General features: G+C 37.6%; 2 protein-coding genes across 3 annotated transcripts; one reads left to right on the forward strand and one right to left on the reverse strand.

Moving 5' to 3' along the window:
• Positions 1-1,336: 1,336 nt before the first annotated feature.
• On the reverse strand, positions 1,337-24,989 carry LOC122654798. Its single transcript, XM_043849055.1, has 5 exons — positions 24,985-24,989; positions 24,128-24,130; positions 4,977-5,182; positions 4,715-4,863; positions 1,337-1,750 (listed from the first exon to the last, which is right to left on the reverse strand). Exons 3-5 carry the CDS (start codon positions 5,086-5,088, stop codon positions 1,667-1,669), a joined length of 345 nt encoding a protein of 114 aa, XP_043704990.1. The 5' UTR covers positions 5,089-5,182; positions 24,128-24,130; positions 24,985-24,989; the 3' UTR covers positions 1,337-1,666.
• LOC122654792 (potassium channel AKT2/3) lies at positions 12,272-18,527 on the forward strand. Of its 2 annotated transcripts, XM_043849044.1 has the most exons (12): positions 12,273-12,577; positions 14,087-14,305; positions 15,212-15,364; positions 15,471-15,528; positions 15,635-15,952; positions 16,149-16,388; positions 16,473-16,790; positions 16,880-17,071; positions 17,180-17,255; positions 17,481-17,878; positions 17,921-18,059; positions 18,352-18,527. In XM_043849044.1, exons 1-12 carry the CDS (start codon positions 12,318-12,320, stop codon positions 18,480-18,482), a joined length of 2,502 nt encoding a protein of 833 aa, XP_043704979.1. In that variant the 5' UTR covers positions 12,273-12,317; the 3' UTR covers positions 18,483-18,527. The 2 variants fall into 2 exon arrangements, with proteins under 2 accessions (XP_043704977.1, XP_043704979.1); XM_043849042.1 differs by having other exon boundaries at positions 12,272-12,577; positions 17,481-18,059.
• Positions 24,990-25,677: the final 688 nt, after the last annotated feature.

Here is a 25,677-nt window from a genome sequence, read left to right on the forward strand (position 1 = left end):
ATAAGTATGTCTAGACTCTAGAGTATGATGGGACCTACGATGTATGGTGCGGAATGTTAGACAATTAAAAAACATAATGTAGATAAACTCAATGTAGCGGAGATGAGGCACCTGTTCGATGTAAGATCCATTGACGTGCTCAAGGCTCTGATAGGAGTGTCGTTTCACTTTGTTAAGGGGAAGAACCATTACATAATATATTCGAATTCACCGTGATGCGCGCTTGCTTTGGGCACTACCCCGGGAAATGTTGAGATGGATGTGTTGTAAAAGTAGAAAGAATAGAGTAAGAAATGATCATATTAGAGCTATTTTGGAAGCTTTGATATATGATAAACTACGAGAAAGTCGTTTGAGGTACCATGATCACGTTCAACAATGGCCTTTGGATGTTTTAGTACAGAAGAGTGATTTGATTCACATTGAAGGAACTAAAGGAGCTAATTAAAGGACTTAAAATGAACATAGGAGAATTGGTGAGGAAAGGCATGCATGTGTTAGGCCTTGTATCAAGTATGACCTCAAATAGAATTGATTGGATGGTAAGGATCCATGTAACTTACCCTATTTATTCCAAAAGAAAAATGTTGGAATTTCATAATAACAAGAAGCACATAAAAAGTTCCATAAGAAGAAGGAAAAAAAAAAGCAGATAAATGGTCCTAGTATGGGAGGTAAACAAATATAAACAAAATGGTGTATCTTGTTGTCACCAAGTAGGTGAGAACTAATGGAAACAAGGAAGCTGGAAAATTATCCTTTTATCTCAGGCAGGAAGGTCAGTCCTGATTAAATCAATTATGTCTTCCATCCCGACTTATTAGGTCTGCTTTGATATCCCTCAAAAGGCTTGTGTTGGTCTGAACTCTTACTAGTTGTTTCAGCAAAAACATTTAACTTCAAGCATGCAATTCCATTGACAAAATCCTCTGCGTGAATTTGGAATTTACAACAAAACAAGTGAGAACCTAAGATATTATTTCACATGGATATTATCATAATGCAACTACAAAATTACAGAACTTGCAACACCATTGCCCATGTATCGTCTGTAGCCAGTAGGTATCAATAACTCGGCCATTGTAAAGGCTAGTGGTTTCCATAGCAACACTAGTTCCAATGGAGTTCCATAATAGTACCTAAAACAGTTCTTTACTCCTACTCATGTGCCACTCTCTCAAATGGTACAATTGAGACTTCAAGACTTCTTAATCGTGTTAAGATAATTTGATATTAAAACTGTCTTCCAACCCTAGTCCAATTTGAACATTTAGCTACAAGAACTCACCATCCATCTCAACCACCAGTCAATGGTTCTTTCATTTTACATGACACAGAGAGAGAGAGAGAGATTTGTTTTTTTATTTCAAAAGGGTAATAAGTTTAAAATGAAAAAGCAGCTACCCTTTCAATCCCCACAAAAGAGCAGCTTCTTGAGAGATCTAACCATCCAAAGTTCAACTTCCAACTATCTGTGATTTTTAACAAAAATGAAATCGATAGCAGTTTTGACAGCCAAAATAGGAGGACAAGGTTGTAGAAGAACGTCTTTTGTATGTCAAAACAATCAAACAGGTGCTACATACGGTGTGTTTCTTCAAGTGGGGTGGAGGGGAGTAAACAGAACATCAGTCACCTAGGAGTGGTCGTTCCAAGCTTTAAAGGACTAGGAATGTGATTTCACAGGTTCAGCTCGAGGTCTCCAGAGTCCCAGTCGATACTTGTGGGCATATTTCAAGATTAGCTTCCTCTGCACACCAAAAGAAATTTTAGATATAGTAGTTTGACAATAGGTAAAATGGTCATAAAAATGATTACTTAAATGAAGTAGTGTCTCAAAAGCTAACAAACACAACAACATTAGGTTCAGCATACTTGTTGCAACCCCTTAATTATTATGCTAAATATCATGATGTTAATACCTGACCTGGGTTAAAGAATCATCTGTCACCAGCTTAACCAAGTAACAAGCCCACATAGAAAAGGGGGGGGGGGGGGGAAAGAGAGAGAAAGAGGTACTGATATATAAATATTAGTGTCACGCAAAAGGAATAGCCAGGAAATGTATAGATTGATAACAAGTCAGTGTAAGGGGATTTGAGAGAAAATCCTTGTAGGATTTTAAGGGGTTTTGACTATTGAAGAGCGTGCGAGTTATAGAGAGGAAAAGAGAGTGAGAAGAGCACATCAGTGGGCATTTTTGGAGGGATTCAAGGCTGGATTTCATGCTTGGAGCAAGGATTTGGAGATTCAAGGTGGAACTTGAAGACTCAAGCTAAGGAGAAGTGGATTTTGTTCAAGAGGTAGGTCAAATTCCTGTCTATGACTCTGTTAAACTCTGCTTTGATTTTGGATTTTGGATTTTGGGTTTCAAATCGGAAAAATGGAGAAGGGAAAAAGATGGAAAAAGGGGGGAAATGAAGGGTTCAAGAAGGGGTGGAAAGAGTTGAAGAAGGGGGAGAAGAGAAAAAGGAGCAAGGAGGGGGGGGGGGGGGAGAGGGCAACTGCTGCCCCCGCCTGCAGCAGGTGCAGCCAGCAGGCCTGGCGGCACAACAGTGCTGGCCGGCCTGCGGCAGCATAATGCTCTATTTAATTGTAAGGTCTTTGTTTCCTTAAGCCAAATTGTTTTACTTTTTTCAGCAAAAAGTAGATTAAACTGTACCAATTAATCTTGTATATAGTTCCAATTCTAATAATACCAAGTGCACCCTTTGGAGATCAAGAATTAATCATGTCTCAAACATCCACAACCCAGCACAGGAAGTTCCTTTTACGTTTGAAGACTAATATAAAGATAAATTCAGATAAATCATTATAATCTTCTACTTCCTGTTGATGCTATACTATAGGATGCCGTACTTTGATTGTTTCCTTAATAAAATTAGTTATTAATCACAATAAAAGAAAGTAGATTAAACTATACACCAACTAATCTGGCAGATGGTTCTCATAGTTGTCAAGGCATCAGGTGTCCAGGTGCCCTCTACTGGAAGGCGCTTTGTTGGTGTCGCCTTGGCAACTATGATGATTCTAGATCTACACCTTAAAAATTAGAAGTTGTTCATGTCTCAAAACATTCAAAAATCGTTTTGAAGTTCCTATGCCACAAAGAAAAATTCTGCTTACATTGGGAACTCAATTTTAGAATAAAGCCAGATAAATGTTGCACCATCACTCCTTGGCTCCCCCCTGAGATATTATGTAATTTCATGTTGGTTCTCTCAAGCTAGAAATGTATTATAGTGGTTTCTGATTTGACAATTTAAATGGAGATGATTTGCTCCCATTATCACTTGAGAGGGTTCTCTTATTACAAACTAGTTTGCATTCAAGCTTCTTTTATCTGCATATGATAAAAAATGACTCAGCAGTCAGCAATCTTCTTGAGATAAGTTGGGATCATATCTGCAACCTTATGACTGTGCTGCAGAAGCAGAACTGCAGATTGTCAATTAATTGCAGCATGAATTAAGCCAGAGACCTAACCCACCTCTAGGTCAGTTTGCAAGAAAAGAAATCTGTCATAGCAATCAATGCCACAGCAATGCAGAAGTGTTTTTCAAAACTTGTAAAAGTTAACAAGAAAAAGAATAATAAAGGGGGGAAAAAGTCTTCCAACACTAAGAGAACTACAATTACACCAAAATATGAGATTCATACTTGGTCATTTTTCTGGTACTCAACAGGATGAGGTGTCTGTTAGTCACCTCTTTATCCATCGTGACTAGGGAACACCAACTCCTAGAACTCTTCAAAATATGTTGGAGTCATCCGTTAGAAATTCTTGACCTGGAGTCATTTTGGAGCTGCATTTTCTTGGCATTAGGGGGAAGCTTTTGTGGAGATTCACTCTTATGGGAATTTTATGATCTATCTGAGAAGTAGTAGATTTTTTTGAGATGCGAGGTCTCTGAGTATGGTCTGTTAGACTGTAATGGTTAGGGCTGTACACATAGCTCAAAAGAGTTTCAGATACATCTGCTTTCAATCAATTTGAGACTGGAAGCAGTTAGTCAGGTCCAGACCTTTTGTGGAGACTTTGACAATTGACACATGAAAAGGGTCCTCCTCCCTACAGTACCAGCATTGGAATCCCAGGGCTTGGGGGAGTGCAGGGGTATTTAGACATCAGGAAGTTAATAACATGTCAGCTTATTCAGGACCGGCAGGCAGGGTGGATACAGTTAGACCTCAGTTAAAGGCTATTATTCACAGTTTGAAAACAAATGCATCACAAGCTTGGATTCACCTAGTGGAGGGAGATTCAGCATTAGTAATCAAGTGGATGTCTCAAAATGAAGTTGTTCCATGTAGGCAAGCTAGATCTTTGTGTAACCAATGGAGCACCTTGTTCATTTGACAACCGAGATCAACTATTTTCTTAGTGGATTATTCAGCATGGGGAGAAAAATTTTATGCATAGGGGATGTTCTCTTGGGATGATATCAGGACAGGGTTGAGTGCGTTTGTTTCTGCAGTATTCTGATTATGCTGTAATTTGGCTTTCACTACTACAACTTTATCTGGCCTTGTGCCCAATAAAATTATTCTGTTATCCAGTTGAACAACACAGATTCAACAAAATCCAAAAGCTAGGAAATCATATAACAACAAAACAGATACCATTCCGTAAGACATAAGTATCAACCCCATGAAACAAAAAGCAGAAATGACAAGTTTGAAGAGTATACAAAATTCGGATAGAAAATATTACATGTTTGCAAGGAATGCCAAGTTTCTTGAGCTTGAGAGTGCGGGTGACAAGCAGCTTCTGGAAATCACCAATCTCTGTTTCAAGCTTTGCTGCATGGGTTTCAACACCCCTCCCAACTCCACTTACAAACTCTAGAATTCCAACCTTCACTGCAACCAAAACACCAGAAAATGAGGAACAGAACCAAAATATGGGATACCCTAAGAGACCCTTGAACGTAAGAGAAGAGTAAGAGTGAAGACAGGATTCTCCTTTTACTTACCTATGTACTGGCTGGATTTGGAGAAAAATCTTGAGAATCCACTAGGAACAAACTGTGTCATTGAGAGCGTATTGGTGCTGTTTGCGTGGATTCGCTTCCAAATCATTGCCATGGGCACAATGTAGTGCAAATGCTCCCACCTCTTTGACGTAACTCTTAACTGAGTGGTTTTCCGGTGTGCTCCAAATACCTTACAAGTTGCAGATCTTTTTTTGTTTTTTATATAAGCTTTAACCTTCTCTGCTCAAGAAGAAGGGGAAAACTATGAGGGAGGTCCATAAACTATAAACACATTTTAATAACAATAAACTACTAGCCAACTGCGAGCCTCAATGGTCCAAATCTGCCTGAGAGTGGGGAAAACAAAATGCTTACTTTTTGGATAATTCAATCAAATTCTTCCCTAAACCATTGTTTTGAGAACCACACCTACTGGTAAAATATGGTTCAATCAAAACCAGAAATCCTGATTCTAAGTTCTAACAAAACTTCAATTTTTGGGTACTGGTAAAGAAGTGAAAAATAAACCAACAGGTATGAAACTAAGTTGGTTGTGGGGTTTAAAACCAGGATTCGGGATCCAGATTGTCCAGGTGGACAGAATCGGTCCAGAATCAATGGAAATCGGCTAAAAACACCTAAACTCTAGTTTCCGTACAGGATCGGTCTGATACGATTTTTTAAATTCTGGTTGGTTGAGACTATAGTTAGTTAAAACGGTTATGACAAGAAAAATGGTCCTCAGTACGGAGGTGTTTAAAACAGCTCAGAACTTAAATGGGACGGTTAAAAATCCAGTCAAACATTACAAGAGAAGCAAAATTTTGGAAACGGAAAAAACATGTTTTAAACGTTTAGAACTTTAGATTTGAAAAACATGGATAAAAAAACTAAATTGAGGAATTACTACTTAAATGCCTACATCCAAAGTTAAAAGCAAGTATAACACTATAACAATATAACATCTAAGAAAAATACAAATATCCACAACAAATTTAAAATTCCACAACTCATTCCAAACTCAAAAATCCAAGCATCGTATAAAAAGTATAATTTTTGCTGAGAGAATTCCACAGCTCCAACCCCCTACTAAGACAGGGACCCAATCACTGATCACTATAGTATTTAATCACAAGTCATAATCGAACTCTGAAGTAAACAATCCTCTGTGAGAAAGCAGAAAGTAAAGCATCCAAATGCCTAGGTAACCTGACAACAAATTTGTTGGAGAAGAAAGGTGAAATTTCTGCATAACCTCAGCCAATCAGAACCAAAATATACCAAACACCAACTACAAACATTTCACCCAGAACCCTAAGAACATGGAAACTACAGAACCTGCCAAATACCAATCTGTGGATAAGTGCCAAAAAAGGCAACCCAGAAAGAACACACAAAACCCAAGTGAAAAGAAACTAAAAGGCACCAAAAACCTAAGCCACTTCTCTTTCTCTACAAACTTTTAACGAACAAAACAAAGATCATGGCCACTCACCCTACAATCTTATACAATTCCAAAAGCCTCTTTTAACAAAATTTCAAGCATTAGTTCCCAAAATCTATATGTCATAACTCTCTCTCTCTCTCTCTAGCACTAAGAGCCAAATTCCTCCCTGTGATGGTGATACCGCTGAAAATCTAATGTAAAAAGTGAGCATTCATTGTATCCCACTGTTCAAGAGTATGCTGTTTGGTTTGGAACACAAAAGAGTTTTTTTTTAGGTTCTGCTTAAAGACGAGTTGACTAAGTTAGGAACACCCTTCCTACATAAAGAAAAAACCCAAGAGAATTGGGTTTTATAATCATGGCTCAGGGTACATTTATGACAAAATAGGTGAAAACTCCTTTGGAAAAATATCCTTGTAAAGTCCCTCTGTTGGTGTTGGCCGTACAAAGTCATTTTTTTAAAAAAATCTTCGTCCGAGAGAACGAATGCTTTAAAATTTCTTTTCTCGCTTCCTACTCCAAATTGATAGGTTCATGACTAATTTCTTATGCTCTCTCTCATTATTTTTTCATTGGTTGTTCTATTTTGGTCTAGGTTCTTGATGATTGTACCTCAATGTCATTAACTGGATCTTCCATTTAATCAAAAGCTTTCCAGGTTGTTACCCAATCTTCAAATTTCTCTCCCCCCCCCCAACCCCCCCAAAAAAAAAAAAACAAAAAAAAAAACCCGTACAAACCTCAGAGAATATGGGCAATTTATAAGTGAAATAATGTGTTAAAGAGGCACAGAAGAAGCAGATTTTAAACCAATTGCCTACAGCTCATGCATCTAACATAGCTGCAACGTTATAGTTGTAAACGTAAGAAAATCAGGCTTTCATGCACATCTCAGTCAAATCAATATAGCATAAATCCAGTTAAACAGAAGTTGGTCAGTATCCTTAATCCCAGCCATGCCTTCTTGGCCTCTGCTGTTCCACATGAAAATTGGTTGAATACTGGAGCTATAAATTTTTATTTAAGGGTGCGATCCTGTCTGTTCTTTAAAAACAGAGACATACCACTCATCAAATAAATAAATAAATAAAACCAGCAAGACACCTTTTGAAGAAGGCGGCAAGGGCTTGTTCAGGTCTCCAGGGAAGGCAAAGAATAACAGTCTCTCAGACAACAACGAACCAGCGTGGATTGAGTCAAGGTACTGAGGTGCGAGAATCGCTCCTACCCAACAACTCGATCTTCTCTGCTAGCATATCAGTGTAGCTTGAGCCATTTTGGTGAGGTATTGAGGTGCTCTAAGAGCTCAGAGAAGTTTGCACGAAACGGCGCAGGGAATAGAAATGGAAGGGAAACTGGGAAAGGGTTATACGCGTACTTTGGGTTTTTTTTTTTGTTTTTCGCGGATGGAGAAGAGAACGCTAGGGCGCCTGTGCATAGAGCCAAAGAGTAGGATTGTCAATTCCAGGCCCGGCCCACAGGCCAACCGAGTCCGCCCAGTTAAAGCCCGATTATTAAATGTGTCGGGCTTTCTGATGTGGGGTCCTAGCCTGTGAGTGTCGATCGGACTAACTGACTCCAGGCCCGACCTAACCGGACCCTTTAACTTGTAAACTTCCCCTCCCCTTCCCTTTCCCATGTGTGGCTATCAATATCATACCCAATTTTGTTGTTCTGGTAACCAAACCATAAAACCTAGAATCAATTTGGACAATGCACTCCATGGACCACTTCTTACACAGTCCCAGTTAAGTGTAATTGGACGCAAAGTGTTCTTTGTATTATCAGAAAGAGAGAATGTTCTTTGTGCGGCAGCGCAGCCTGTGCCTAGGCACATGGGCAGCCTGTTTAGGGGGGTAGGGTGGAATTGCGCCCACCCCTATGTGCCTAGGCGCAGGCTGCACTGCGGCATAGAGAACAGCGGCCCTATCAGAAAATATACCATTAAGTTTCCTGACGCACCTGTAAATATGTCTCGTTTTGGGGGATGGGCCTGGATGGTGGAGATCCATATGTAAAAGAAAATGAAGCCTAGAGGCCCATACCCAACTCACCCACATGATGACAGCTTCTATGAGGAAAGAGGTGACGCGATTTTGATAGTGAATTTGTGATGGGGTGAGGTTCTCAACGATTTTTTAAGGTTGTGTTTGTTTTTAAGAAATGGATAGAAAGAGAGAAAAAAGTATGGAAGACAGATTTTTTATTTTGGGGGTAAACAAAGAACTTATATCCTGTTTTTTTTCTTCTGATTTTCCAATAATTTTTTTTAGGAATGCACCATTTGAAGCCCGTTTAGATTTAAACAGGCCCATAGCCTGGTTAAGATCCGATTCTAATACCTAATTATAGCCCGAGCCCGACCAAGCTCGTCCAGATTATCTAAACAAGTGGATAGAGTGCAAGCTTCAAGCTTGGTGAAGCCCGATTAGGCCAGACTGAAGCCAACCGAGTTCGATCGGTTGACACCCCTAACGTAGATACAAGGCCGTGCGAAAATGACTACTACGTCCTCAATGATTTCATTCTTTCTATGATGATGCGGCGGTAGTTCATGTAACCCTGTGGCTAAGCACAGGAACCATGTATCGCACACAACCTGGTAGCGTTCTTTTCCCTCTTTTTTTGCTTTTTTAATGAATATGAATCAAATTCCTATTTTATACTTTAAAAAATGGATACAAATTTAAAATGATTTTTTTAAAAATCATATTGCTGGCAAGCATACAACTAAACGTGTTTAAAACGACAACAACCGACAACCGCATTTTAAACATATTTAAAACACATTTTTTGCTAACAATGCTTGAGACCCTTTCGGGCTTGTTATTATTGGAAGGGGGACAGTTGTGCACTGATGTGTCCATCATTTTACCCCTTTTTTTTTTTTTTTTTTTTTTTTTTTTCCTCATTTTCAAAATCATATCTTACAGGCTCCATTTGGTTGCATTGGAAATTAAAGGGATGCGAAGTAAAAATTTTGAAACCTAAAAATAAAGCTTTTGTAATTGTTATGTATAAACTACTAAATTGCATATCATATTTAGTAATGATATTTTTCCATAAACTACAAAGGTTTCTTTTTTAAGTTTGAAATTTCACTTTCCTTCCTCTCGCAATCAAATGACAAATGGAGCTTAATTGACTTCTTAATTAAATAAAGGGCAACTTATTTACCCACTTCACACCACTTACCAACCTTTTAAAATGGGGTGTCTTTTATTTAGAACATTGAATGTCTAAGAAATGATTTAAATTATTTATTTATAAAATTCATTAATTAAATTAAGGAAAAACAATGATGCCTGGTTTGTGTGCAACCTATGCCCAGACACAGTCTCCTTGAAATGACCACCCCACCCTTATAGAACCAAAAATCACCACATAGGAAGAAGCTTTTATGAGCTTGAGCTTTCCACGCCTACCCACGTAGAAAGAGCAGCAGGCGCAGCCAACACAGACTAGTGAGCATAGATTCAATGCAGCAATGCATCGCAAGAGACTACGTTGGTCATGTTTCGAGTGATGCAAATAAAAACAAGGGAAAAAGAACTATGTCTAGGAGTGTGCGTCCTATTCCCAAACACAAAAGGCTAAATGACCACCCCAGACATCTATGAAAGATAGAAATGCCGCCCTTGTTGATGCTTTTGCCCGCTCTCCCATTGGCCCACGCGGGCCATGCTCCCGGACAAAAGAATGTGTTCCCTAACAAACAAATGCATGCTTAGTCACTACACATGGTCGGTTCATTGGCCTACACGTGTACGTCTACAGTACACATGGCGTCCCAAGTTGGCACTCTTTGTTACATTTCTGTACGCTATGCCCTGTAGACCGAGTCTTAATCATAGAATTGATCTGACAAATTGAGCACCACTCAGCACCAACCATGCATTTTTTTCAAAGCGACAAGACTTTGGCTATCAGATCCAACAAAGGGTGTGGGGGAGATTTAGAGAGAGAGGTTTAGTGGGGATTGTTTTTTTTTTTTTTTTTGGTAAGAAGTGGGGATTGTTACTAGAGACTAAATAAATAATTGGAAGCAAGGGACCCACCTCTCATCGATCTCCATTGTTATGGGTTAGATGTGGTGTTTGGTCCAAGACATAGCTACTGAACTGAATCGGGTGGTTGTCTTTGAATTGGTTGGTCCAACACAAAGATAATGAAATGAATCGGTTAATTTGGTAGTTGTAGCCCTAATGGTTCAGATATGTTTTGTAGTTATGTTGGATATGTGTGTCCATGTAACTCGATTTGAATAGTTTAAATTGATATTAATTCTATTATCAAAAAAATAATAATAATAATAAATGATATTAATTCTTATCATTTTATGTCTGATTGATTGATTTTGTTGTTAGATTCGACATTTAAATTATTCATTGTGTCTTAAGATTAGGCATTTAAATTATTCACAACTAGAGACTTAGCTAGGCTTTTAATTCATATAGTTGTAATTACATTGTATATTTTTTTTGGCCAAATGTTATCTGAGCCAGGGGTGCAGGCTGCGCCCAAGACACATGGGTGTAGTTGAAATGACCACCTTGCCCCCTGAATGGCAAGCCCATGTGTCTGGGCACAGATTGCATTGCGGCATAGAGAACATCAGCCCATTTTTTTTTTATGAAGAATATTATGGAAATAGAATTATAAGTACTAATATGTTGGCTGTATCGAATCGGATCATTATGAGGATCTTGCATGGAATTGCATGGAATACCATCTATTGTATCTTGGCCACAAGATTTTCATTATTAGTGCTATGATCTCTACACTTGATAGGTCTTCATCATAGTAGTTGGGATGTGTGCCTATTGGTGTATCCAAGGTTAATATCAATATTGTCTTATTATCGGTGTATCGGATTCACAACATTCATCTATGAATGAGAAATATTTTCAATTAGAAATCCACTTTTTGTATTGGGAGAAATTTTTCGTCTAATCACAAAGTCACATCACTGATTTATTGGAGATTATTCTCTGCAATCTTTTAAAGAAAACATAATCCTCATGCTATTCTAATGGAAAGATTGCAATTGCTTTTACTTGCAATTGGACCAACCAGATATCCCAAGTGGACCAAGACCCAACCCCTCGGATCTTTGTCCCCTCCAATTCCCTATCCTTGCCCAGTTCTCCCAGTGCCTATAATAAGGGGGGGGGGATGCAATGACTACCCTACCCTTACCCAAACACTCTGCCTAGATGGGGTCCAACCCCCTTATTATAGGCACTAGGAGAACTAGGTCAGGCAAGAACTGGAGGAAATAATTTTCTCAGCCCCTCTAGTGGCTTCCCTTACCTCAAGAGCTCAGTCAATTTTGATTGAAAGTTCCATTTTCTTGATTGACCCACTTGTCAACCCAAGAACTGGTCCTTAATTTAGAGTCCAAAAAAATGAATAGAATGAGATCTTCATGGTGAAGGAACCTAAGCCCCATGATCAGAGGATCCTATCTATCTCTTGCATGCATCTTGTCCTATATGTACGTATGGGTGGCCAGAATAACATATGAGACCATATACAACCATATAGAAAAAGACAACTAACATTATTAAATGAGGTAGGGAATAAAATGATTTCTCTTCTCTTCTCTTCTCTTCTCTCTTCCTTACCGACCAAACCTATTAGCACCCACCAACCACAATTCCATATGAAGCCTTATCTGAAACAATATTCAATCAATGCAAAACTTAATTCTTTTATTCTATCATTCCATTCTTGGCTTTTCAGTTTTAGGTCACTACCACTCTATTAGGGCCACCTCTCTCTCTCTCTCTCACCAATACCCTTTATGTGGTGTGTGTTATGTTGTCAATATGCTAAAAAATCTGTTCTAGCTAACCCAACAGCCTTTGTGAACCTTTCTTCTCAAAAATAGAATGGAAAAGAGATCTGTATCACACAACTCAAGCTCTAGTTCTCATATGAGGAAGATGGGTTTTCAGAAGAACTTCCATGGACACTCAGAAATCCCACCACACCCATACACCAGAGAAGATTACGACGATGAAGGCGCGGCGTCTCTCAACCTACGCAGCCTCTCTAAGCTCATCCTCCCTCCTTTGGGTGTATCAAATTATAATCAGAACCAAATCAAGTCTAAAGGGAGAATTATCTCACCCATGAACTCAAGATACAGGTCTGGTTCATTTGCTCTCTAGCTTACTCTCATTTCTAGTAGAATCCATGAATGTCTATATATATTATACATTCATGTAATTATAATCATCTCACATGCTTGTATGTATGTGGAAGAAGTACTTTAGTTAAGCTTTGATGGTTGTAGGATAACTTGGGGAATGAAGAACCAAATTACTTTAACTTTATAGAAAGGGAAAATCTAATTGTAACCATGACTTGATTCTATTACATAGAAAAAGGAAGAGGATTGACTGTTGAATTTAATTATTTAACATTTTCATATAATACCATACCCTTTCGTGTATATTCATACACTCTACTATATGGGGGGGCGTGACCCTACACATACGCTAGGTCAATGAGAGCGTGTGCGGGAGCATCATGGGAGTGGGATTTCTATCTTTCATAAAGGGTGGGGCGGTCATTTCATCCCACACCGTGTCTAGACGTGAATGGTACACTCTCCCACAAAGAACTTTTCTCCCCATATATAGTTGCATGCACCTCTTATAGTCTTGAATTCTGTTTTGCCACTTGACAAATTCTAATTTGCCAAAAACTTGACATAGGAAGATAGGAAACCTTGGGAGCTATATATGTCCACAAATTTACTAATGTGAATACAACTAGAAGCTTCTATATGTAGATAATTGATTCTATATATTGAGTTTCCATTTTTGAGGTTCTTCTACCTTCCAAGTCTTACCTTCTCCAAGTGGTATCAAAATGCGAACTTAGGCAGTGTTTGGTATGCATTCTTGGAATGCATTATTCTAAGTCAATTTCGCATTCTCGGGTGGTAAAAATAGTTGTTTTTATTGTCCAAGAATACGAAATCGACCTAGAATGCATTCCAAGAATGCATATCAAACACAGTCTTTAGTGTTAAAGAGAAATGCCCATAACAAATCGATGGGCTTCGTTATTCAACTTAAGGGAATCAATCAGTTCGGATTGGTTTTGATTTGGTTCAAGATATAAAAGACAGAAACCAAAATAAACCGATTCAATTCGGTTTCATATTCGGTTTAGGGTCTATTTGAGGTATTTGAGTTAACTTTTTATATCTTCATAAAATTTTTTAAAAAAAACCTTTATTTGTTAGGGTCATAATTCACTTAAACTTTTTCCAAACATTAAAAAGGAATAGAATTTATCACCCATATTTATTGAAATATTAAAAAGAATATAATTTTATCCAATTCCTTAATTGGTTCGAGAATAGATAATTCAGTTTAGTTCAATGGTTTTAGTCATCAAATCGAAACCAAACCAAGAAAAGATTCCAGCCTTTGAAACCAAAATCAAAATGATTTACTTCAATTCGGTTTTAAATGACCGGTTTTTGTTCTAAATTGACACCCTTGATTCAATCTAAGATCAATGTTTGAGAAAATATATCCTAGATAATTAAGGCCCATTTATTGAGTAAAATGTAAAATTTTCCTCCATACATACATAACACATGCACTTAAAATGAATTTCTAATTAATTTAACCTATTTCAGGTGTTGGGAGACATTAATGGCGGTTTTGGTAGCTTATTCTGTATGGGTTTACCCATTTGAGATAGCATTCATGAAGTCCTCTCCAAGAGGAGGACTCTTTATATCAGACAACATTGTTAACATCTTCTTTGTGATCGACATTGTTTTAACATTTTTCGTTGCTTACATCGACCCAAGATCTCAACTTCTTGTTCAAGATTCAAGGAAAATTACCTTGAGGTTGGTTTAATTTCTTACTACCCCATTTCGGGTTTTCTGTTTTTCTTCTGTAAAAGATCAATTGTTCTCCTTTTCTTCCCCTTCTGAGTCAGGTAGATAGCCAATTCCATGACAAATATTTTTTAGACCGGACCAGGTGTTGACCGCCGAAGTGGGTGGTTCAATCAACCCCGGTTTAGTTTGTTGGGCACCAGCAAACCAGAAAAAGGAAAGCATGGGATGGTTCAACTGCACAGCTTTCCCTGGTTTTGATCAAATTTGGCCGGCTTTACTTGGAGCAAAGATGAGAATATATACATAAGTTAGTCATCTAAAGATGTTTTTTAGGTGAATGGAAAATAAATTAAGGGAGAATGCTCTCTGTGCCGCAGCGCAAGCTGCGCCCAGACACATGGGCAGCCTATACAGGGGGGCAGGGTGATCATTGTGCCCACCCCCATGTGCCTGGGCGCAGCCTGCGCTGCGGCACAGGGAACAACAACCCATAAGTTAAAAGAAGAGAATTGAGAAGGCTAACCATTAGGGAGATCCCACCTAACCAAAATAAAACAGGACATGAAAAACAAGAATCAAAAGGATGATACATAAAAAAATGGGGGCAAGAAAAAGAACCTATCAAAAGAATGATACATTTAAAAAGCCAGGGAAGGGGAGAAATAAGCGGGAGATCGCAAGAAGAGGCGAGATGCATGTTTCTAGCTAGGAGTATCTGGAGTTGCAGTACGAATGGGAGGAAATCTGTTTCTGATCTCAAAAGAAATGGCTTCCCAGAGTTTCTCATTAGTACGTGTCGAGGAGGTCCATCGTATTTTATTTGTGTCCCACAAAATATGATAGATCACAACACCAAAGGCAAGTTTACCTATGAAATTACAGGTAGTTTTAAGGGTATATATTGATGATCAGGTACCTCTCAACATGGTTTGTCATGGATTTGGCTTCCACAATCCCATTCGAAGCTATTGGATACTTGATTACAGGAAAAAACAGTGTCTCTTACTGTCTACTTGGAATGCTAAGGTTTTGGCGTTTAAGAAGGGTAAAACAACTATTCACAAGGTGATTTCTCAACTACAAAGTTAATTACAAATTTAATTTATGTCATCTATCAAGTTATGTTTCAATTTCATTTCCTTCTTGGGCTCACTTGTCTAAAATTTTTCAGGCTCGAAAAAGACATTAGATTCAACTATTTCTGGACAAGATGTGCTAGACTTCTCTGTGTAAGTGAACTTCAAACCTGTTTAGTAGCTTTTAATTAATTAAACAGTAGTAGAAAAACATATCAAAATCTTGAAACAGTTAAAAAGAACATTATTTTTGGTATAGGTCACATTATTTCTGGTTCATTGTGCTGGATGCCTCTATTATATGTTAGCTGATCGATACCCGCAAGAAGGGAAGACATGGATTGGAGCTGTGATTCCAAATTTTAGAGAAGCTAGTATTGAGATCAGATACATTTCTTCTATGTATTGGGCCATGACTACCATGACAACTGTTGGTTATGGAGATTTACATGCTGTCAATTCTAGGGAGATGATCTTCAACATATTCTATATGCTCTTCAATCTTGGCCTCACTGCCTACTTGATCGGAAACATGACTAATTTGGTCGTTGAAGGAACTCGTCGAACCATGGAATTCGTAAGTGTTCACCATTCCCCTCATTAGCTAAAAAGAGTACTAGTTTAGAATCACAGCATTTGAAGATTTCTCATATATGTGCAAAGTATCATAAAATTTGAAACCAAATTGGTCTAGAAACTAAACAAAAGTAAGATATCTCAATCAAGAAACTTCTTCCCTCTAGATTTGATTAACTCATTTTGGGTATTTGCAGAGGAATAGCATTGAAGCAGCTTCTCACTTTGTATGTCGGAATCGCTTACCTCAGAGGTTGAAAGAACATATATTGGCTTACATGTGTTTAAGATTTAGGGCTGAGAGTTTGAACCAGCAACAATTGATTGAACAACTTCCAAAATCAATCTGTAAAAGTATATGTCAGCATCTATTCCTACCAACAGTGGAGAAAGTGTATCTCTTCAAAGGAGTGTCAAGTGAAATACTCTTGCAGTTGGTGAGAATTTTGGATCTTTACTCAACTCTTTTGTTAACATTTTAATACCAAGATCTAATTGAAAGTGTTTCAATAATCAATCAGGTTGCAAAGATGAAGGCAGAGTATATTCCACTAAGAGAGGATGTTATAATGCAAAATGAATCAGCCGACGATGTTTATGTTGTAGTATCAGGAGAAGTAGAAATCATCGATTGCGGAATGGAAGAAGAACGAATCATGGGTACATTAAGAACTGGAGACATATTTGGAGAAGTTGGAGCACTTTGTCTAAGACCTCAAAGCTTTACATTTAGAACAAAGACACTGTCTCAACTCTTGAGGATGAAGACAAGTGCCTTGATGGAAGCAATGAGAACCAGAGAACAAGATTACATAGTCATGCTTAAGAACTTCCTTCAGGTAAGTAGGCAATGAGGTAGAAGTGTTGATTGATTTGTCCCCAATGATTTGTTATACAGTAACTAAGAAAAAATGATGGAGTATTGCAGCACTGCAGGGAGCTTAAGGATCTGACCATCAATGATTTACTGGTAGAAAATGGAGAGGATAATAATGGAGATTCCAATATGGATACTAATCTGTTGGCTGTGGCAAGTTCTGGTAATGCAGCTTTTTTAGATGAGCTTCTGAAGGCAAATCTGAACCCTAATGTTGGGGACTCCAAAGGAAGAACTCCATTGGTTATTTTCTTTGAATCCTTAAATTTAGAAATGATATGTGGTTTTCAATTGAGAAGGGTTGGTGTTTTGCTTTAATTTCTAAGACATCTGAAATTTTGACATGTTCAGCACATAGCAGCATCAAAAGGTCATGAAGATTGTGTCCAGGTTCTCCTCAAGCATGGCTGCAACATTAATATACATGGTAATTTATAAAAGCATCCATTAATTCCAGAATAATTTCTTTACAAATCTCATCAATTCATGAGAATATGGGTTTTTATTTTTGCTCTACTGGTTCACATATGGGCTGGGTTCCCCTTGGCAACTCTTCAAGTGGGCTTTTAGGTCCATTAATATCATAAAAATTTAAGCCCATTGTGAGCCTTTCTCTTCCTGATCATCTTCATAAAAATGTGCATGAGTGCAGATATAAATGGTAATACTCCTCTATGGGATGCAATCTCCATGAAGCACCATTCCATCTTTAGGATCCTCTACCACTGCACATCCATTTCTGATCCTCACATAACCGGCGATCTTCTATGCACGGCTGCAAAGAGAAACGATCTTTCTACAATGAAGGAACTATTGGGATATGGATTGAATGTGGACTCAAAGAACCACCATGGATCCACTGCTCTTCAAATTGCTACGTCGGAAAATCACGTAGAGATGGTGAACCTCTTAGTGATGAATGGTGCAAATGTTGATCAGGCGAGTCCGAATGGGTTTCCAATTGATACTAATTTAGTTGAAATGTTGAAAAAGCGAGAGGTGGAGCATCGTATAACGATGCTTGACGCTGTACCAGATAAGACTTTGGAAAGGTATTTAAGGAGAAAACAAGAAGAAGAGAGTGAGTTAGGTAAATCAAAATGTGGAAACTGTCTAAGGGTCAGCATATATAGAGGACATCCTTTGTTGAGAAGGAACACTACATGTAACATGGAAGCAGGGAGACTCATAAAGTTGCCAACTTCTATAGAAGAACTCAAAAGCATTGCTGGTAAGAAACCTTTTCCTTTATAGGCCCAAAGAGGAACCAATTTTGAATTGGGTATCTATTTATGGGTCCAAACAGAAAAGATTACTTTAAGGCCCAAAAATAGTGGGTCTAAACCCTACTAAGCAGGGCCCAGTACTATCTATTAGTTTGGTCCAAATTACAATTAGGACCAAAATTAGTGGGTGAAGAGATTCCCTGTCTCTATGCAGTTGGGTAGCCATTAAATTCTTGGGTTAGTGCTCTTTTATTAGCCTAAATAGATGAATTAAATTTTAAAATTTTATTTTTACAGGGGAAAAGCTTGGTTTTGATGCAAGGAATGCAATCATAATGAATGACGAAGGTGCAGAGATTGATTCAATTGAAGTGATTAGGGATAACGACAAGCTCTTCATAGTTAATGATGAAAACTTTCATAGTTAGCTTAACATGCTTGTTTGGTTAAGTGAGATCCAGATCAGTATAGGTGAATTTTTAAAAAGTAACCTGCCACCTAATGAAGATTATTAGGATTTTACTAATCACTTTTCCTCTCACACCCTTAAAAACTATGATTATGTATTTAATACTTGTTATGTGAACAAAGAGTATGCTAATTTTGTATAATTCCACCTAATAGTTGAATGAAAGAAAACTTGTTCGAAACGGAAGCTTTGTTGTTTCGTAGGTTTCTTTCTACACGTTTCAAAGAGTTACGAAGAAAATACTTTCCATGTACTTGTTACTTGCAAGGCTGCAATTTTATCCTTACCACTACAATAAAAGTCATTTTTGGCAACGGTTAAAATTTTTGGCATCGTTGAATATCAGTTTTACCAACGGTATTAAATTTACCGTCGCCAAATATAATTTATAGCAACACAATAAAAAATAAAGGAAACTGTACTTCCTAAAGTAAAAATAAAAAGAAAAAGAATAATCATGAGAACAATCATCAAAAATTTTATACAGTAAAAAAGAAAGGACTTCATCTTGTTGATACCATTTATTATCTAGTCTAAATCAAATTGGGATGAATTTCCACCTACCAGTTAAATACCTTCATTCATTCCTCATATTCCAAGCATAAAAAGCTCAATGGGGTCAAGCACTATTGCAACTAAATATTTTGGAAAATAGAATAATAATGGTCAGGCACTTATGCTGAAGTGTGAAGACTAACATTAAAATGGCAACCACAGATGGCCTTTTTCAAGTGAAGAGAGCATTTTCTAATGGAAGGAGCTTTTATTTGGATTATGATCAAGATGGTGTAAAATTGCTCAAAATCCTCCATTTACAAGCAAGGGGTTCTTTCACAATAAAGGAAGTAGGAGTGTTAGGTGAATTTTGTTTTTTACAATAATAAAGGCTCTTGCAAGTTTCTAAGTAAACTTAATTTGCAAACATACTTAGTGTCAAAAATATTAGTGGTCATTCATGTTTTCATGTCATCATTTTCTTATCCAATTATTATGTCATCCTTACCCCCATTTATAAATTATCTTTGGGCAAGAGATCGATCGTTGCCTAGTCGTGTGGCTCCTACACCAGCATGGGGGCCAATGAGAGTGTACGCAAGGGCAACAATATGGATGAGATTTTTTATTTCACGGGGGGCAGGTGTGAGGACATCTGATGGTGGTGGGAGCACCACCACACATCCTCCGCTCCACCTCTCCTTGGGAAGAAGGGGAGAGGGATCTAATATGTGTTAGAGTCGCAACCTAGATTATTAGGGTTTAGGACCCACAAAAGAAACCTTAACTCCATAACAGCCTATTGAGGACTGATTGAACCTTTGATATGAGTACAAGTTTTGTTACGGTCTAGAAAAGGTCTTAGGCACCTGGTCTGTCCGGTTAAACTGATCTTTCTATTGCTAGGCCAATATAGGTGTAAGTGTGTAACATGCAAATTAATCTAAATTACCACATGAAAATACATTAAGTGAAAGAGGAGATTAGAAGCACTTACTTAGAACACTCAGCTACAAAACAAAGGTTAATATACAAAATATAAAGGAAATAAACAAAGGAAAGGTAGGAGATCACCTAACTATCGGTTCTGAAGAAAATTTAGTACATAAAAGAAGGTAGAAAAAGATATCATTCAATCATGAAATATGTGTGACAAAGATCTGATAGGACCTAGTACACCAAAAGTACCATGGTGGTGGGCTAAAGGTGGGCCAGATATGTTTTACAAAGGAACGGTTAAGGCCCCAAAGGGTGACTGCGGTTTTTGATGACTTGCGATCGTTTAGGATAGCTAGCAGTCAAAGATGGCCTCCCTAAATAGGCTTAATGAGATGAGATCTCCCTCTAAGCTCTGTGCTCGCTGGAAAGGGGTTAAATGTGTGGAAAGCTTAAGATCTGTCATCACCAAAGCTTTGACATCTAAGTTCATAAAGAGATGCATGAGATGTGGAATGGGGAAAAATTTATATTGATATGAAAATGTAACTTTTACATCAGGAAAATGAAAAATAAATCTCTCGAACTTACATTAACCCTCTCCTCTCATACTTGGTCTCAACCCATGACGTCTTATTCTTCGTCAGTCTCTTGTTCTACTTCATTCTTTCCTTGATCTACCGGGTAATGGATGTCATGTTAGAGTACTCGACAATCATTTGTGGAGTGTCCATTTTGTGTATGTTATTGGGTTAAAGCTTGACATCCAGAAGGCATATAATACGCTTGAATGAGAGTTCTTGTTTGATATGATGAAGAAGTTTGGCTTCAATGAGGTATGGATTACATGGGTTGCCCAATTGCTTTCTTTTGCAAAATTATCAATCTATTAGGTTTTTTGTAGGTGTTGAACATGATCTAAAACAAGGTGATCCACCAGCCCCTATTCTGTTTATTTTGTTGAAGAAGTGTAATGCCAAGGCATCTCAGATCTTAGGCTTGTAGGAAAAATTAAATCCTTAAATGGTCCGAAGGTGCTTTAGTTCCTTCTCATTTGATATTTTGCAGATGATGTCTTTATTTTCATGAATGTTGGCCTAAGGTATGTGAGGAATCTAAACCGCTTTCTTGAGAAGCACCAATTTTATTCGGGTAAAAAAAATACATATATATGGGAAAAAGTAAAATCTTCATGGGAAATATAAATGGTGCCAGTAAATCTCAATCGGTAAATGTCCTTAAATTCTCAAAGTGCCATTTCCTTATCAGTTATCTCGTAGTGTATACTTTTAAAGGGTAGATTAAAAAAGAGCATTCTTCCGTTTGGTGGATAAATTCAAAGCCAGGCTTTTGGGTTGGAAAGACAAACTTATATCTTAAGTAGGAAGGATTCAGCTAGTAAGATCCATTATCTCTAGCATCCCTATTTATAATTTAATCTATTGGCCATCTTCTCAGTTAAAATTGATGAAAAATTGGATGCATAATTTTATATGGTCTCGAGATCTAAAGCAATCCAAAGGCATTACAGTAAAGTAGGATGTTGTATGCAAGTCTAAAGAAGAAGGTGGTGGTCTTGTCATTAGATAACTCTGGGATGTTAATAAAGCTCTTTTGGGCAAACTTTGTTAGTCAATAAAAAATGATTCATCTTTTTCTTTTAAGAGATACACGAGGGCTAAATATTTGTCGGATGATGGAACATTAAAGAAGTCATCTCTTTCCTCATCTACCTGGTTAGACATTAAGAAAGTGTGGTGGGATGTCTTTGTGTCTTATAATCAAAGATGGATTTTTTTTTTTTTTGGTAATTGGGAGCTTTACATATATAGTTGATAGAAGGGAGGGGGAGGGGGGGGGGATCAAACCGGGAAGGGGATAAGATACCAGCCAAGAGACTCGAACTCAAGACCTCTTGGTGAGCATAGGCATGAACCGCACCACGGCTCACCAACTGAGCTAAGTAGTTATTGGTCAAAGATGGATTATTGATGATGAGTCTTCTATAAATTTTTGGCAAGACATGTGGTTTGGTGATGTATCTATTGCCAAGGATTATGGTTTGGATCCATCTTTTTTGTGAGCTTTGGCGCCGAGTCTCTTTTTTAATTGATCAATCTAATTGGTCTTTTTCCTTCTTCATCCCCATTGAGATTTTTGAAGTAAAGTGGTGAAACCAGATTTGGGGTGGCAAAAGTTAAACATAGATCTAGGTGATCAGGACATGCTAGTGCAGGAGGAATTTTTAGAAATTGAAATGGTGTACTTGAGGGATGCTTCTTTTAAGTAACTTGGTGATCAAACTAATTTCTTTGTGGAATTTGAAGCTTTGTTCATTGGTTTAAAGTTGGCAAAGAATAAAGAAATTACTCGTCAATGAATTGATCTTGATTCAATGCAATAGTTATATGTGTTCACAATCAATCTATTCCTTGGATGTTTCAATAGCGATAGCCATTCTACAAACACTTCCTGCCATTTTGAATGACATAGAGGCTCAATCCTACCCAAAAAAACCATCGATCTTGGGTGAAGATTGGGCTGTTGGAAATCAATGGTCCAAAATTGGGAAAAATCCCCTAGCTAATAGAATTCAAGAATGTCTTGGGGACCAAAAACATGAACCTCAACGTTGAAAGTATGTCGAAGACAAAACACTCGATTGACCCACAGTTATTTGGAGTTAAACAATGTCCAGTTCATGTTGATACTCGGCCCTAATAAACTTGGGATGGGTTCTTTTTGATATGTGGTAAATCTTGTTCGTCATTCGACGTCGAGCAAGTGACGAACGACATATGCTTGATGTCGAATCGAACTCATCTTACATCGACTTGCTCATTTTGGAGTCAAATCTCCAAAGTTGCCACTGCGGCCGGTTCTATTTTGGACTAGGTTGGACTTGGCCCAACCAAGGTTTTACCCAAAACTTCAAACACCAATATTTTGGGCTCTAAATGTCCAAATTGGATGATTCCAAAGGCATTAATTGTTTCACATATGTATTCCACATACTTAATTTGATTTGGTATGAAAAGCAAGGATTGTTCTGGTTAAAAGGGACATCTCTAGTGTGGGTCCAACTCGGTTGAAATAGAATCTTCTCCTAATTAAGGGGCAAATGAATTCATTTTCATACCAAACTTTAATATGACAAAATAATATATCGTTTGGACATTCGGGCAGACTTTGACGTCAAAATCTACATTTCATAATGGTTTAATCTCCATGGGCATTTTAGTCATTTTACTTATATGATCACTAACATTGTCAAAACTACAAGGGAAACCCCTAATCCTAAAAATATAACCTTCCATCGATCCTAAAGAGGTGTCTACACATGTAAGACTTACATAAATGTTTTTTTTATTTTTTTATTTTTTTTTTCAATTTATAACATTTTTTTTTATCAAAAATTCTTTTTGGTCTAGATGATTATAGGCTTAGCTAACTTTCCTACCCCCCCCCCCCTCTTATGGGATTCTGATCCTCTATAGCCAGGTAGGTAGCGGCCTTGGTGCTGCCCACACCCAGACAGGGGCAAAATGATCACCCTACCCATTGTCCTGCCTTCTTATGTCAATTCTCTCAGTTTCTTTTCTGATGATTTTCAAAAACTAAAGCTTGCCTGGATAAGATCTGGAGTACTGTTTTTACTGATCAATCTGGTTACAACCTTAGCATGAGTGTGGTGGGTGTTTCTAACTTGAAAGAGTGCAGCTGATTGCTGCCTGATATGCTTAAACAAAATGGAGTTCTCATACTCTCACCAACCAATCAGAACCTTCAGATTCATATATGGAAGAATAAGTAGCTAATCAGCTCAAACAAGTTGTTGAGTGGGCATCTTGACAATCCAAGTCAGTATCAAACAGGTCAGCTGCCCTGGAGATCTCATTGTAATTGGCATCTCTAAACATGATATGCCACCATTGAGACATTCACTTACTTAAGAGACACATATGTGGAATAAACAGTTGTGCACATGGTAAGCAAAGACCCTCAGCTCAGCATTTGAGTGTGAAACTTCCAATCACAATCATAACCATAAAAGACCAAACAACTCAGGCTCCTCACACCATCTTCCTTCCCTCTTTAAAAGCAGGGGAAGATATAGACTAGGGTAGTGGGAATCAAAAGTGATTTTCCTGTTGAATATATAAAAAAGCAAACTTCCTGACCATCAATGTTAGTCAAAAGAACAAGAGAGAGGTAAGGACCCAAAAATAATAATTGATCTTTTCTTCTTCTCATAACATCATATCTCCTCTTCTTATTCTTATTCTTTCTAAAGGCTAATGCTACCTAGTTGACCTTTTTTTTCTCCATAAACTTATTGCTATACCACTCGACATCTATATTTGGGTGACTCTTCCCATGAACACTATATCCTCTAAAGATTTTCTTTCCCTTTTTAGGTTTCCTTCTTAATTTTTTTTATTTATGCTTGCTGGATAAAAATTAGTAATTCTTATTAATCCTGATCTACTAAGAAATAATAAATGGATATCCTATTCAAGTTGGTTTTCCTTGTTGGTTGGTATTCTTAAAACCCAAATCAATAAACAGGTCAGGTTATATATGAGTGGTCCTTGATTTAGAAAATTGAGAAAAGGAAAAGATAGGTAAGGGAGGGTGGGTGGGTGAGTGAGTAGGGAAAAGTGTTTTTAATGGGTGAGATGACCCATTCTTTGGCAGCTACAGAATCTTAAATATGTCCTTCTCTTATAAGACTACTGGCCTACAACAAACAACCCATCAAGTTATGGCCCCAATTAAAAGGAAACACTTTCATGATCCATTACAAAGAAAGTAGTTACTTAACTTCATTAAACTTCAGCTTAGAATGAAACTTATTGGAGTAATATCATAAACATTCATTCCTTAGACTCTGGACCATATAGCCAGTTGTTTCCATCTAAGATCATTAAAGGAGAAAAATAATTATTTCTCCTAGAAAAAAGAACTCTTAAGGTATAAACCAAGCATATATATATAGGTGGGAAAAGGTTTGCCATGATGAAGCCAACCATTCTTTTATGTTGAGATCAATGGACCCAGTAGTTAAAATGATATAATTACTTTTATTGTATCTCTGTGAGTAACTTCACTTTATATGGATATGGTGAAACTACATACAGTTCTTTGATTTTTACCAAAGGAAAATACCCTTTTGAGGAGTTTTAACAAATGGGTGGTGGATACATTTAACCAGAAAGCTAGGGAATCACTGTGACTACCATACATGTCCAAACAAAGATCTCAAAACCATTTTACTAAATCTGTAGTTGGTCATTTCTCTCTTTCTGATGCTGAGATGTTGTTTGTTTGATTTTTGAAAAGGGTTACTCTTTCTAAGGAAAGAAGATTCGGTCTCAAGTAGTAAATACCTGTGGTCCATCACATGCAACAAGTAAAGCTTCCTCTTAGGCAATGCACGTTGAAGGGACTTAGATCTCATTCATATACAACAAATACCACATGCATTGTGTGTGTTTGTGTTTTCTATTTTCCTTTTCTTTTTTCTTCTTTAACATTGTTATGTGTCTTGAATTCTTATACCCGTGTCGAAGATTAGTCTGCTCCGACATTTTTTGGTGGCGATCTGAATGAGATTTGTTTTTTTCCTAAGGTCTATAATGGTATGACCCGACTTAAAGGAGCACTACCAAGTCTTATTGTTTTGTTGTGTAAGCAAGAGTTAGAAGTGACTTTTGGGGTTT

This window comes from Telopea speciosissima, chromosome 3 (assembly GCF_018873765.1).
Source record: "Telopea speciosissima isolate NSW1024214 ecotype Mountain lineage chromosome 3, Tspe_v1, whole genome shotgun sequence".
In the NCBI taxonomy this organism is placed as follows: Eukaryota; Viridiplantae; Streptophyta; class Magnoliopsida; order Proteales; family Proteaceae; genus Telopea; species Telopea speciosissima.

Coding starts and splice junctions, on each gene's coding strand:
- LOC122654798 (XM_043849055.1), bottom strand. CDS start 5,088: ATGGCAATGATTTGGAAGCGAATCCACGCAAACAGCACCAATACGCTC. Junction 4,864..4,976: donor CAAATCCAGCCAGTACATAG/GTAAGTAAAAGG, acceptor TTTTGGTTGCAG/TGAAGGTTGGAATTCTAGAG. Junction 1,751..4,714: donor TTGGCATTCCTTGCAAACAT/GTAATATTTTCT, acceptor TTTGGTGTGCAG/AGGAAGCTAATCTTGAAATA.
- LOC122654792 (XM_043849042.1), top strand. CDS start 12,318: ATGGAAAAGAGATCTGTATCACACAACTCAAGCTCTAGTTCTCATATG. Junction 16,791..16,879: donor TGCTTAAGAACTTCCTTCAG/GTAAGTAGGCAA, acceptor GGAGTATTGCAG/CACTGCAGGGAGCTTAAGGA. Junction 17,256..17,480: donor CTGCAACATTAATATACATG/GTAATTTATAAA, acceptor GCATGAGTGCAG/ATATAAATGGTAATACTCCT.